This window comes from Boleophthalmus pectinirostris, unplaced genomic scaffold, assembly GCF_026225935.1.
Source record: "Boleophthalmus pectinirostris isolate CB_2022bp ecotype Guang Dong unplaced genomic scaffold, ASM2622593v1 HiC_scaffold_17, whole genome shotgun sequence".
NCBI lineage: Eukaryota > Metazoa > Chordata > Actinopteri > Gobiiformes > Gobiidae > Boleophthalmus > Boleophthalmus pectinirostris.
Window position 1 is genome coordinate 23682224 of NW_026571115.1, and position 15206 is coordinate 23697429.

General features: G+C 37.8%; 2 protein-coding genes across 12 annotated transcripts in view; one reads left to right on the forward strand and one right to left on the reverse strand.

Moving 5' to 3' along the window:
* tnrc18 (trinucleotide repeat containing 18) overlaps positions 1-7997 on the reverse strand; it is a 29123-nt gene extending 21126 nt beyond the window's left edge. The window contains 2 exon segments of the mRNA XM_055153084.1: positions 7376-7570; positions 7811-7997. Of these exon segments, the coding sequence (XP_055009059.1) occupies positions 7376-7570; positions 7811-7997 (382 nt within the window).
* The window catches only part of epn2 (epsin 2), a 33390-nt gene continuing 26126 nt past the window's right edge, over positions 7943-15206 (forward strand). For 2 of the 11 annotated variants that reach the window (XM_055152266.1, XM_055152265.1), the window contains exon 1: positions 7945-8203. The gene's annotated coding sequence lies outside the window, so the exon portion shown is untranslated. Of the gene's footprint in view, positions 8204-9192; positions 9492-15206 lie in introns of those variants that run through there. The other 9 variants (XM_055152268.1, XM_055152264.1, XM_055152269.1 and 6 more) reach the window with 7 other exon arrangements.

Sequence of the window (15206 nt, forward strand, 5' to 3'; positions counted from 1 at the left end):
ACCTCATCTAAAACATACCTGGAGTTGTGTTTTGTTTCATTTATGTGATCCTGCATTATTAGTTGGTCTACATCTCCAAAATTCTAAATGCTCTTTTCCACCTTGTGATGTAATGAAGTGGTAACAGCTCTGTAACTTTTTTATCCAGGTCTGAAATTATCCAGATGATTCTAGGGAAGGTGTGTGGAGTTTCAAAGCACAATGGAGCATTTCCTGTATTAGGACATGACATACATCACAAGGTGGAACTGAGTGTTTTCAGTTTGAGAGAAGAAGCCTAAATATGTAGGATTTGTGTGTTAAACAACTGAAACAAAACATCTGAAACTTCTGATATTACATCTTTTTTTTTTGTAGCTTCATTGAAACGGCTTCTCTCCTCGATGCACCAGCAGATATTGAAGACTTTTTGTTGACAATCTGACCTGTACAGAAGGTAAAACAAAAATAACCCCTTAACGTCTGAAGGATTTCTGAATTCTGTGTATTGTGCTGAATAAGTAAAATTTGATTAATCACCATAGTAAATATATAATTTTCATGCCTAACTTTGTGCACTGATAAATGGATAAAGGTTTATGTTTTATAGGCATATAACTGTTCCATGTCTAAGGCTTGCTGATATATGTACTCAGTTTCTTTGCGACTGCTAAAATAGAAAGCTCTCTGGCATTTTCGTTTTGTAAAAGTAGCTCACTGGAGGAAAAACTTTGGAGAACCTTGATATAGACGTATATAAAAAATGTTTTGTGTGTGTGTTTTTGCCTTTAAGTAGACGGTAAATTAAGTTGACATTATTAATTTGACTATAGGTTCCGGTCAAGTGGTAACGGAGGGAAACAGGGGCAGATTTTTTACATTCAAATAGCTCTTATTCAGAAACTAGAGGGACTATTGAAATAAGTAAAGTATCAGAATGTAGGAAAGAGTTAACACTCCAACAGGGTCAAGTTAAACCTGTGATATTCTTTCAAGTTGTTGACAAAAAATTAAAAACTCATGTTGGTAACGGAGGGAATGAAATATGCAGCACTTTTTGGGCAATAAATACAAACAGTGATAACTAGCGGTTCTCACTTACATATCCTTAACAAACTGGTTTGAATATTTGCTTAATATAGTTTTCTACCATATGGTACAAGATTAGGTTGAGAAACCTCTTACTTTTTGAGTAATGAGATTTTTTATCAAGAAAGGTCATGGTAACGGAGGGAAAACTGTGCAAGCAAACAAGTAGAAGGTGCATGATTTTGCATAATTTGTCAGCTTTTTTTTCTTCCGAATACTTTAATATTACTTCAAAATGAAAGGTAACTATTTCTATAAAATATGTCAGTCCTTCCAAGCAAATTTTTATCATTTTAAATACATAAAAAAAAAAAAATCATGTATCTTCATCAACAGTTCAAAGATTGAATAACACAAGATATGATGAAATACATCAGTTTATTTACATGATTTGCAGGTCTTTGAAATTTGGGAAATAATTAATAAAAAATAATAAAATTAATAAAATAAAATAAAATAATTTATAAAATAAATGTTCCATGTTTCATACATGGTCTGTTTAAAATGTATGTAACTTTAGAACCAAAAAATGGTACAGAAAAAAGGTCAACAGTTTCATAAACTAGAGTACATATGTATCTGTTCAATACATTTTTATATCAGATGCATTAACTTGAGATGAATTTTTGGCCTCGCTGTATACTTCTGCTTGACCGGGCCCTATAGCAAAAAATAGATAGAAATTTGTTTGCAAATTTGTGACAACTAGACAAGTGCTTGCCAAAGGATCCTAGGAAAGTCCTGCATATGCACCAACCAGCACTGGGGGGATGCAGCCTCTATCTCAGCTTATATCTTGATCCAAAAGATTTGTTGCATATTTGTGACAGTCGGCGTAAAGAGTCTATATGGCTCCTCTAGTGTACTGTCGAGTAATGCAGTTTAATTGCGGCTAAATCACTTCATAACATCAGAAAGTGGAACAGAGCATTTTGATCTTTGGGAGATGCAGACACCCTGATCCAGGGTTACTCAAACATGTGTGAATGAAACAAAACACAACTCCAGCTTCCATGCTTTGAGGAGGTAACAACATTTTAATATGAATCAGTTTTAGGACCTTTAAAGTTTTATTTAATCTTCATACTTTTAATCCTTTACAGTACGTGCTTTATGTGCAAAGTACTCCACGGGTTTGTGACGCTGGACTCAATTTATAATTAATTTTAGCATACAGAATCTAAATGAGTCTCCTAATTATCTTCTATACGCTGTAATTACATTGTGTTCATCAGACATGCCTCCTGTTGTCAGGACTGTCACCACGTCCTGCCAAGGGACCAGAGACACAAGGCTAACATAGTTAACTCTGTGTGTGAACTCATGTAGTTATTCAAAACCTTATATAGTTGTATGTATTGTTTACAAATTAGCCATTCTATTATTAGCCATGATCAGTGGTGAAAAGTAATAAAGTAAAAGTAGTAAAGTACTGTACTTAAGTGTAAATTTAAGTATCTGTACTTTACTTAAAGGTGCATTGTGTCACTTTTCTGGTATCATTCGATTCATAAGCTGGTTTTACTTGGTGGAAACCGTCTAACCTCGCAGCATTAGGATTTGTTCGCTTGATGGTAGACGGGTGCTTTTTTTATTTAACCAATCGCTGCTATTTGGTCTTGACGTATGTAATGCACCAGAACGTTCAGTGGTGTCCAAGTAATTTCCGGCACAACAGCAAACAAAGCAGAGAGTGAACATTTCTGTCAGTGATCACTGTCATTTCTGTGAGCTGAACTTGCGAATTAAAAGTGCAATAAAAAAATGTTAAGTTTGTATTTGACAAAGGAAGTCCAAATAGTGTATGCAGTCTGCTATCACAACTCGGGTTGGTTTAACTCTTCGCTGATTTGCCAGTGTGCTGTCTACTACTTCTGGGATTCTTGCAAACCGTCTAGTGTATTCTGATTCCTGACCGAGCCACTGGAGAGAAATGAAATTGAGCAGAGGCACTAGGTGGCGCCAGCCTGGCTACTTTTCTGGTGGATGGTCCATCAAATGTGTTTTGCTCTGTCTGGAAAGTTTCACAGTATGGTATTAAACCTTTTTATCTCCATGGAGACTAAACCAGACCAAGTTACAGGTCAGATCTGTGGAGAGGCGACCCCGCTCACAGTCAGAATACCTGTTTTTGTGTATTTTTGAGCTGTAAAACCACCTGTAAGTGAATAAATGTAAGGTAGATCTGCAATGACGTATCCATAGAAACAAGCAGGTGACAGACCCTCTGTGAGTTACTAAATGCACCTTTAAGTATCAATTTTAGGTGTCTGTTCTTTACTTAAGTAGACTGGAGATTTTGTTTTTAATTTAACTTCACTAGATTTGAGAGGACGTGTCTGTACTTTCTACTCCACTACCTTTTTGGACAGGACTGACAAGTAAAAGGATTTTCTATCATAGTTTGAGACCTGCTGAAAAAGCTGAGAACAAAAATATACAAATAAAAACCGCTAGCTAAATATTATTGATTCAACTGATTCAGCACAAATCTTTAGCAAAGTCACAGTGAAGTTTTATTAGATCTGTAAATCTGCTCGAAATGCTTTCACTTTTTACACTATAAGTACATTTTTAAACGGGTACTTTAATACTTTTACTTAAATAGATTTTTCATGTGATTTTTTTACTTGAGTATTTTTTGCTCCGATATCTGTACTTTTACTTAAGTAACAAAATTGAGTTCTTCTTCCACCACTGGCCTTTATAACAAACAGCAATGAGTTTAATGCATATAGTATTTTTTGTGCTTTACTTTGTATTATTCATTCACTCTATAACTAGTATTTGACAGCTACTAAAAACGAGGATCAAACTGCTTACCTTTGCGTTGGCGGGTGATTGCTTTACTAACTGAGTCACTCTCGCCGTCTGCAACACCTTTTTAGACACCACAATATTCAGATCTACGCTATAATGTTGTTTCATTATCAGAAACAGACCTGGAGTTGTGTTTTGTTTCATTCACATGTATTTAACTCACAAATCCTGCATATTTAGTTCTTGTCTCCAATGGAAAACACTTTTCCACTTTGTGATGTCATGTGGTAATACAGGAAGCGCTCCATTGGGTTTTTAAACTCCATACACTTTGACTAGAATCATTTGGATCATTTCAGCCCTGGAATCACCAATCTCTACTGAACAAAAGGTAAAAGGAGCTGTTAAACTTGAAAACTACTACTTCATGACATCACAAGGTGGAGCAGAGCATTTTGAGCTTTGGAGATGTTGACAGACTAATAATATAGGGTTAGAAAAAAAGATTGAAAAAGTAAAACTACAAACTTCATGCACACAATTCTTAATATATAGACCAACTGTATATGAAAAAGCAAACTTAAGTCTCTATGGAAATAAGGTTCAGCTCTGATCTAATTATTTTTTATATTGAATTTTTGGTAGCTTTTCAACGATTTTCCCAAATATATGCTAAAAAATAATCAGGTGCACTATGTAACTTTTTGGTGACCTGCTTGTCTCGACGTTTGTTTTTGCTTTTCCTGTAATGTTCCTCAGTGTGGCATTAAACGTATCCATGCTTTTATTGCTAAATATATTTTGAAAACACGTATTCTTACTGTTCACCCATGTTTAAGACACAAACCCTGCATATTTAGGCTGAGTTCTTCTCTCAAATGGAAAACACTTTTCCACTTTGTGATGTCATGTTGTAATACAGGAAGTGCTCCACTGTATTTTTAAACTCTTTACAGCTTCAGTAGAATCATCTGGATAGTTTCAGCCCTGGAATTGTCCATCTCTACTGAACTAAATGTAAAATGTAGCTGTTAACTTGAAAACTACCACTTCATGACATCACAAGGTGGATCAGAGCATTTTGAGCTTTGGAGATGTAAACAGACTAATAATAAAACATTACTCAAACATGTGTGAATGAAACAAAAAACAACTGTGTATGTTTTTGAAGAGATAACAACATTATAACATGGTTTAAAGCAGTGTTTCACAATTATTTTTTTTTTTGTGGACCCATATTTTTTATATTCATATTTTAAAAGTCACAAGCCTTTGCAACCCAAGTCACAATAAATCACAAAATAAAGGTGGATTTGACCATTATTGAACATTAATGCGGATATTTTATTGTTGACTGAGTGCAATTAGTATTACTCAAGTTTTAAACAATGAAAAACAGTAACTGAAGCGGCAATAAAAGGATCTATAAATTGCCTATTTGGACATTAAAACATTCAATTGAACCAGCAATATTGGAACAAAATAATCAATAAAATAATTACAAAAAGATTAGAAATTATTCAAAACATGTCTTAACATTCCAACCTACATGCAGATCGTGACAAGGCGACCCAAAAATCTCTTGTGACCCACTTCTTTGGAAACAATAGTTTAAAGCTCACAAGAGTCAATTTTGCGTAATATAGCACCTTTAATGTATAAATAAGTACAACAGCATTTACCCCGTACACAATCAGAAGTACAATCTATCAACGCAGTTTCTCACAGCAATAATTCCTTTTTTTTTTTTTTTTTACTTCCTTACTTAAACTGCATTTGACCCCGGGGTGTTCGGATAATAGGATGTTTTGAATCGGCCTAATTAAACCAACCAGGTGAAGCTGTAAATCGTAATGTTCATTTGCACTAACGACTTTTTTTTAAGCGAAGGTTACACGGCCTAATCAAATATTAAAGGGCACACACAGCCAGAGGCGAAGCAAGGCGTTCTGCAAGGCCTACAAACTTCATTTCTCATTACTGTCACGGAAAGAGCTGGTATGTGCTGCCCTCTGTTGGTTGAAATAGAAATTGCACTGTAATTTTTTTTTTTTTTTTTTTTTTCTACCCATGCTACTGATTTAATGTGTACTCAATGACTCACTTTTGAGGATGTAGGTTTTGATGAATGGAAAATATTGCGTGATGACTAACAAAGGTAACTACTGGTATTAATGGCACGTTTATCAAGTTAATCTCCACGTAGCCTAGTGATAATAACTTGATAATACTTGCCTAAAATTGGTACATTGCAGTTCTACGTGCATCTCTACTGGCGGAATGTTCAGCAGTTGCCGTGGTGACGTGGTGCACACATTAGAAAACGCTGTCAAACAAGTTTTAAGATTGTCTGAAAAGAAAAAAAAGTTATAAAAAAATACAAAACTGATTTAAGCGACACATTTTCAGGAGCTTGTGTTCAATATGAGCGTTTATGGTAATGTTTAGGTGGGCACAGTGGAGCACTTCCTGTATCACCTCGTGACATCACAAGGTGGAACAGTATGTTTTCTGTTTGAGAGAAGAACTCGCAGGATTTTGACAGGTGAATGAAAAAAAACACAACTCCAGGTATGTTTGTGATGTAAATTTGACAGCAGGTATCTGTGCTGTTGCTCCACTATATTTCTATATTTTTTAACTAACAATGTGACTGAAAAGTAAAAAAAAAAAAAAAAAAAAAAAAAAGACTTTCTTTTCTTTCTGAGACCTGCTGAAATACCTTAAAGTTAATTTATAACATTTCATTTTAATTAACGTCACAACTTTGAACAAACTATACAAATATGGAAAAAAACAGCTAGAAAAACAGATAAATCAAATAAATCACTTAAAATCAGCAATATTATTTATCAAATTTATAACATTTGACACTTTACTGTTTTACTTTTACTTGAGTAAGTTTTGCTTCTGTATCTGTACTTCTGTTCTTTAGTAAATGAGTACTTCATCCACCACTGTATGGCACTATACTTCTTTGATTTCAGGAAAGTAACTGAATTCTGAATACCTCCAAATGGAAGAGTAGCCTGACTGTACTGAAATACCCTTCCTGAATTTTATTTTTGGTACGTGTATTGAGTACAACACTGTCTTTACGGTAACAGAAGTTAGTTGACTTACATGGAGGAAAAAGTCTAGACATCAAAAAGGTTACAGGATGAGTAGTTACCAGGATACCCACCAGTGCTATTTAATTATCGCCCTTGTAAATGTCAGGGTGATATACAGTAGGTATTTTCAGCACCATGAGTGAAAAGGTGTTTTACTTGTCTTCTAATCATCCATCTTTCTGTTTTTTCAATTAAGGGCCGGTCATTGGCTGTTCCTGTACTGCAAAGAAAAAGTACAGGGCTAAAATTAAATGTCACATCTAGCCAGGGGGCAAGGCATAATAATAATAATAGGTAGGCGCTCTGGGACTATGTGTGAAAGACCTGAGTTGAGCAATAGTTCATGTGTTGAGAACTTGTCCACCGTGCCCGCTACGGGCACGGCTACAGCAGTGACGTTTTGATCAATCCCTCCCTCTATTTTGAACCATTACTGTCGAGGAGGCTAAATTTAGCTCTGTGCACATTTGTCATGTCTATTCTGGGGCAGTGATTGGCCAGAGCTGCAGATGACACAGTGTGTGACCACTGTTCCTCCTGCAGGTTCACATGAAACTGAGTGTGGAGGTGCAGGGAGGAGGTGCTGGAACACTGATGGAATGCTGTCCTGCAGTCTTTGTCAGGCTTGTCTTGACACACCCATAACGTGTATGACCACGCATATGAGGGGAGCTGTGAAATCATGCTGAAGCACACACAAGTGTCTATCTCTGTGTGATTATTAAAGCAGATACATCTCCACACACGGCCTGTTTAACCTAATCTAATGATAGATGAGGCATTCATTACAAATCCCATTGTTGTGCAGGAGCTGTGCAGAGCAGTCCCATGCCGTGCCCTGTTGCATGTCACTCATATGAAAAGTTTACAGGATGAAATGGTCCATGTGTTCAGAGCAGTGAGCAGAGCCACAGAGGAGCTCTCCAAGATCAGGCCAGGAGCTGCTGCTAAGATGAGGATCTGTGGAGGTGGAGGAGTCTCCCGGCTCTCCTCAGCCAGAGCAGGCACAGCAGCCTGATAGTCACACCCTAGTTCCCCTCCCTCCATGCCCGCCATGTTCTGGAGGAGGAGGAGATAGGCTACGTGTAGCTTGGCTTAGCTGGCTTAGCATTAGCAAAATATAGCTAAGCGAAGGCGCAACAAGCTCCTTGAGCGCCCAAATAAGTCCATTATCTTAGTTGTTTTTGTGGGATTACAGCAGTTCGATCATATCTGGTGATAGTTGGGCTGACATTCACATAGAAAGCACACCAAAGCACACGGTAAGTTTGACGCTTTCGACTGGACTTGATTTGTTTTGTTTTCCAACAGTGTCCTGTTATTCGGGGCTGGTGATGTCTCCGCCGAGCACCCCTTTTCACCGGCTAGCCCAACTACTGCTAACTAGCATGCTACTGGAGCCTCACGTCTTTAAATGACACGTGTGAAGTGATGCTTTTTGCTGAGTTATTAGTCCTTTGTTTTAGTCTAATCGGAGTGCGCGTTGAACTCCAGTTTGGTGAAGTTGAGGCTGTGGGCAGAGGATCGGAGCGTTTCTGTGGAGGCGCTGAGCTGTGCTAACCCAACAGGAGTGGAGCTAACGTTCATCCAACTTTTTCTAAAGTGGCCATGTATAATCCAAGCCTTAAATCTTAAAATCCCGAACGCCTTTATCAGAGAAGTGCTTAATTGGACCTCATTAATAGTTGAGCAAGTGACGGGCAGAGCGTTGTTCGGCAGAGTTGCCTAATTACGGAAATGGCTATAATTTATTATTACGTTTACTATTTTTATATTATATTTCCTCATCCATCCCTCTGCTTCTTGTTTCTCAGTCGTTATCACTCTTTCGCAACAACTTGAGACTCGCCTGCCTACTGTCTGTGACTCTGCAAATGCTTACAATACCCAAACCTGCGCTACCGCTTTGCCATTCTCCACCTAACCAAGCATGCGTAAAGGCTGTTTGAGATTCATCCAAAACGCCTCACGTAAATAATTTCTACTTGTATTGTTTTGGGGCAACGAAATCAGTCAAACGCCGAGATTTGTGGCACACCAAAATTAACTTTGAGCGTCGCCTGGTGAGAGTGCGCAAAATGTGCCAAACGCGTTACCATTTACGCGCGACCACTTACTTTGTTTACTCCGCCTGTTGATTGCAACTGCGGTCTGTAGCCTCTTCTCAGTAAATAAACAGCACTTTTACTCAATTACAATTATAGCTGCGGTGTTAATTTTACCGTACTTGCCAAGAAAAGGGCGCAATAATAGATAGGTGGGGTGCGAAAGGGCTCGGCTTTGTTCATTGTCAGTCCCAGTGGGTGACACATGCATCGTCACGGTCCTCCGATAGCGCCTCAGCATTTTATTCTGTGATGATACCGTAAAAGGAAAGTTACAGTAGGAAATACTGGCTGACACTGGGTTGTCGTTATCTCCAAATCAGCTGTGCCCTTGCTGCGTGTGACTGGCTACGTATAATCACTGGTTATCTTGTGTTTGACAGAGGACACAATGACATTAGTAGTAGTAGCTGTGCACACTTTGGAATATTATTGTACCTAAGAGGTGGGTTATTTTCTAATCTACGTTCTAGTGTTGTTTCCTTATCACAAAACATACCAGGAGTTGTGTCTAGTTTCATTCTCGCATGTTAAAAAACACAAATCTAATCTACACTGCATATTTAGTTCTTCTCTAAACTGAAAACACTGTGGTCATGTCATGTTGTAATACAGGAAGTGCTCCACTGTGCTTTGAATTTCCAGTACACCATCACCTGAATAATTTGGATAAATGTAGCTGTGGATTGTAACAATTACCGAAATATTGTGTTGTCAAAGTTCTCCCAATAATATCGTTGACCATCACGATCTTTTTTCTTAAATTAAGAGTTTTGGTGCAGCAATGGTTAAAAAAAAACAGAGGGAACTACATAGACCATGATCCTTTGCTCCATTTCAGTGCAGACTACAAGAAGAAATAATGTTCTAAGCACTTCTAAGTTTTAGTTCTTTGGATTAATTCTTGTCAATTGGCATTTTAAGAGGAAAAAGAAGCATATTCACAGTTTTGTTTGCAGCCTTCACAAAGTATCGCAGTAAATATTGTACCGTGAGATGTATATCGTGAAAATATCGTATTGAGAGATTTGGATATCGTTACGTCTCTAATCGTGAGCCTCCCCACCATATCGTGAGCTTTCCCATGATATCGCAATAAATATCGTTCCGTGGGAGTCATAACTGTGACAATATCGTATCGTGAGACTTGGATATCGTTATACCCCTAGGAATTAACAATCTCTACTGAAGTCAAGATAAAAGGTAACATAATAAGGTGGAACAGGGCATTCTGAAGCTTTGAAGATGGTAGACAGACTAAGAATGCACCGTTACTTAAAACATGTGTGAATGAAACCAAACACAAGTCCAGGTATGTTTTTGAAGAGGTAACAACATTATAACATCACTTAAAACTCACAGGAGTCATTTATACGCAATATAGGACCTTTAATTAAAAAGTGAATAGATAATTATAAGTCAAATAGAGCGATATCCTGCTTTGTTGATCGTCATTTGGACATATGACAGCTTCCCCTCACCTACTTACAGGATCTGTTGTGATTTGTGTTAGTCACAGGTAAATCTAAACAATGAAATTAGAAGTGGTAATAGTCTTTAGTCATTTAAAAAGAAATTAAAGGAAGAACAAGAACTACAAGAGCAACCACAGTTCTATGAATATCCGTGACGACACCAGAGGCGGTCAGATTAAAATGAAAGTTGAAACTGGTTAAAGTAATTCGGTAGTAATTATTACGCACACAAAACTGCATTGTTGAGTGTGCGCTGGTAAACACAGCTGTTTGTTCTTACCGTGACGTTCTGAATATCTGAAATGATCAAGTGAAGGTGTGTAGGGATATAGGCCTTTAGTCATTTAGTTTATTTATCGGTCGATGGTGTCTTAGTCGACCAAAATTTGTATCCATTGTTGTTAATCATTGTTTTTAGATTACAAGGATTTATATGGGACAAGAGCAGAAAGGAGAGGTTAGTTAGCGTGTGCGTTACTCGAAGAAGTGGTATTGTTTGGTATTTATATGTAATAAATCAGATTAAACTCATGATTCACAAGTTGAATCTGTCGTTTTATAAATGCGTTGTACTTTTTTCTTTATAAATAGTTGTTTTTGCATGAACTTCCACGCAGGTGTAATCTTGTGAGTGCAGTTTAGGTCAGATTGAAAGAAAGATACGCAGTTTTGTTTTGAGAGCTTTTGTCCCCGCCTCTTTTAGTTGACAAACCGATTGGCAGGACGTGTCTTTAGTTGACGAAGAATTTCTGCACACTTTCTGGAGAAGGCGGGCTCTTCGTCATGAGGTTTGAGCGACGGAGACTTGTTATTACTAAAGAAGAACCAACAAACTCATAAAAAAGTCTTAGCTGTAAGTAGTATAATAAGGTACTCATTGCATCCAAAATAACAGATGAAGTATTATACGTTTTGGTGCAGTTTCGGAGCTGCTGAGAACTATGGTTTCCTAGAATCTTCAGTTGAGGAGAATAATGCTGGTCTCAGTGACTGGACCGACTCATGAATATGCATAAACTCTCACGTCCTCACCACCATTGAGCCCTCGGAGCTCCTAAGACGATCGCGCTGAAGGAGAAGGGCCAGGGGGGCTGTGTGTTCGGGGGGTTGTTCAGCTGTAGGAGGGGGAAGCGAGGGAGCGAAGGAGGGAGGGAGGGGGGTTGTATGGGACGGACAGGACAGGCTCTCCTCTCTTCTTCCTGTCTGGCCCCGGTGAATAGGTGATTATAGCAGCAGATGTGTCATTAGCTGCTGTCTGTATTCACCGCGGATACTGCAGGCTCCACTTTTCACACGTGTACATGCCCCTGTCCTTCAGCTGTCCCCGTGTCGGACAGGAAACTGCGCTGTGACAAAAAGAACATAACGAACATTTAAAGAGTGTTTGAGAACAACAGGTCGCTTGCAATTTGTTGTGGCCGGTGGATGGGGCTTCTTCCTTAATGTCTGGCGATTGTGAGATGTGGTGCTGAGGCAAGTTGGTGCATGCTGGCAGCAGGAGTCATGTTACCGGAGAGAAGGAGAAGTCGTTCTGGCTGTGTGCCTGAGGACGGAGGAGTGGGCACTGTCCTCTCCACATCTGTGCTGCTGTGGGTGGTTACCTGTTGAAATGGAAGATACTGACAAAAAATGTTGAGTATCCCGAGAAGGACTAGATATTTCTGTAATCCAACTTGAATAGGGCTGATGTTTAAAGCGGTCCTGTAATGTAAAATTAACTTTTCAGAGGTTTTAACCATGTTATAGTTGTTGCCACTCATCATTTACTCACTGAAAGTTGTATTTAGAGTGATCCGTGCCTTGTTTGAGCATCTTTAGTCACTTCTCTTTAAGGCACCATTGCCAATTAACTCCTGTTTTCTCTGCCACAGGTGCATGCCCTCTGCTCTATATTTACTTAGTTCCCCAATTTTATTTTCTTAATCTGTGATATGATAGGATTTGGCAGTGTTGGATAGTAATTTTGGTACAAATGGAAAAAAAATCAGCTCCTTGTCAACATGATCTGCAGTTATCCATCAGAGGAGACAATAGCTACATGGCTCTTTGTTGTGGTAATGTTTTTCGTCGATGTGACCTCCCAATGGGCACTGCAGCTTTCTAACTTTTATCAAGTGATTTTTGATGAATATTGTCATTTAAAATGTCCAAAGTTATAACGTAAAGATCTGCGGGTGTCATAGATTGTCACTCTATAGCAGACACAAGCACAATATTATTTAAGTATCAGTCAAATGTAAAGAGACTGTGAAATTAATCAGTAGGGATGTAACAATAACCGAAATATCATGACATTGTATCGTCAAAGTTCTCACAATAATATCATGGACCATCACAATATATAGAATCACTTTAATTAAGAGTTTTGGTGTAGCAGTAGCTGAAAAAAAGACAGAAGGAGCTACATAAACCATGATCCTTTGCTCCATTTCAGTGTAGACTGCAAGAAGAAATAGCAGTTCTAAGCACTTTTAAGTCATAGTTCTTTGGATTAAGTCTTCTCAAGGCATTTTAAGAGGAAAAAGTAGCATATTAACAGTTTTATCTGTTTAGCCTCCACAAAATATCTCAGTAAATATCGTACCATGAGATGTATATCGGGAAAATATCGTACAGAGAGATTTGGATATTGTTACATTCCTAATCGTAAGCTTTCCCACGATATTGCAATAAATCTCGTACTGTGAGGTTCATACCGTGACAATATTGTATCGTAAGACTTGGATATCCTTACACCTCTATTAATCATACATTTACACTCAAATTTAGCATAATTTAAAGCCACCACTTGCTTGTCTCCATGCAGGTGCTATTTCTTTGCCTGAAATGTTCCACAGTATAGAATTAAAAGTATCTATATCCATGGAGATGAGTGGGCAGTGCCACCAGGCCAAGTTACAGGTCAGATCAGTGGAGAGATGACTCGGCTCAACTTGAGAATGCACATTTCCTGCCCCCTTCCTCTAAAAATGGCTCAGAAACTTCCAGGCAAAGCAATAAAACATGCCCATGGAGACAGCAGGTCCCTCCCTCCAGAAAAGTTCCACAGGGCATCTTTAAAAACCGCATTCACATTGTTACTGATATGATATATTGCCCACCTCCACATGGCTCTGCTTATTAGATAATATTATGATAATATTTATACAGTACGTCATGGGTTTGCGTTTTTAAGGTGTGACTATTCCCACACTTGAAGCATGTGTCAATCAGGAAGTGATTATTGGTTTTCTGTGGGAACACAAGTGCAGACCGTAAACAGCTCCTCTACCTCCCAACCAGTCGCATGTAACTTCTGTTTTCACTTCATCACCGGGGTCACCTCAGGCTGGCACAATATTAGAAGCACTCTACATACAGGTTTGAACACTTTTTTAAGAGAAAGAGGTGTCAGAATTTTACATATTTTTAATAAGTATAGTAATAATATAGCTGAGATTTTATATTTTATTATTTTTTTCTATATTTTATTACTTATTTTGACTTGTACTATACATTTATATAATTATGCCTTATTTGACACCCGTCTCTTGCTACCTTTTTGCTACTTATTTAGAATTTTTTATTATTACCATTCATATTTTTTACTTTGTGTACATTATATCAGGGCTGTAAGAAAAAATCGATTCAGTGATATGTTGTGATACTTCATTGCACAATTCTCGAACCAATTTAAATTGGATCTGGATTGGATTTTTAGGATTTTTAAAAATATTTTTCACAAAAAATAATTAGTTACATTCACTGTACATTGTATTTCATCCAATTGTGTTCTCTTGAAGGTGTAGTTGACTGTTGAAGTAATTATTGATAAATCGCAACATATCCATTATTTTAGTATCGGGATATATTGCGATAAATTGAATCGTGACATGCAAATCATGATATGTAATCGTATCCTCAAACTCAAGGCAATGCACACCCCGATATTTTATTGTGATGTGTGAGCTACTGTGTCCAAATAATTTCCCTTGTGGATCAATAGTTTGTCTAAGTCTATAAGTAGTAGTAGGGCTGGGTACCTTTTTGAAATATTTGGTACCAGTATTTAAGTTACATTTTCTGCAGTGTGTATTTATAATGCTGTTTTGCTTGTCTTTCAAAACCACTGTTTATCATTAATAGGGATGTAACGATATCCAAATCTCACGGTACGATATTTATTGTGACATAGGACACTTTTTTGCTTTTAAAATACCCTGACAAGATTTTGGTGTGAATTATTTCCGTCATAATCCCAAGAATTCAAGTAAAAAACATGTTTCTTCATGTTTTCTGCACTGAAATGAATCATGGGATATGTATTTATCGATGTTTATAAGCTGTTGCTACTATAAAACCATGCATTTAAGCAAAGGAACTTGTGATTTGATGTATTGTAACTAAGGATGGGCATGATTAATCGATTAATCGATAATTGATCATTAAGAATTTCATCGATTACGTTCATTTTAATCGACAAACCGAATGTAGGTTGCTGTGCGTAGCGTGACCAAACAGGGTCCGTACATGTGTCTCTCTGCACTCAGAAGGAGCGAGACACAAACAGTCGGTCAGTCTGCAACGCAAATGCGTATTTAACGATGACTTGTACAAGAAATTCCACGCTTTCCGTTGCGTTCGGGACAAGTGTGAGTCCATGTGCACAGTGAACAAAGCAGCACATATGTTTCTGTGTCCAGTGG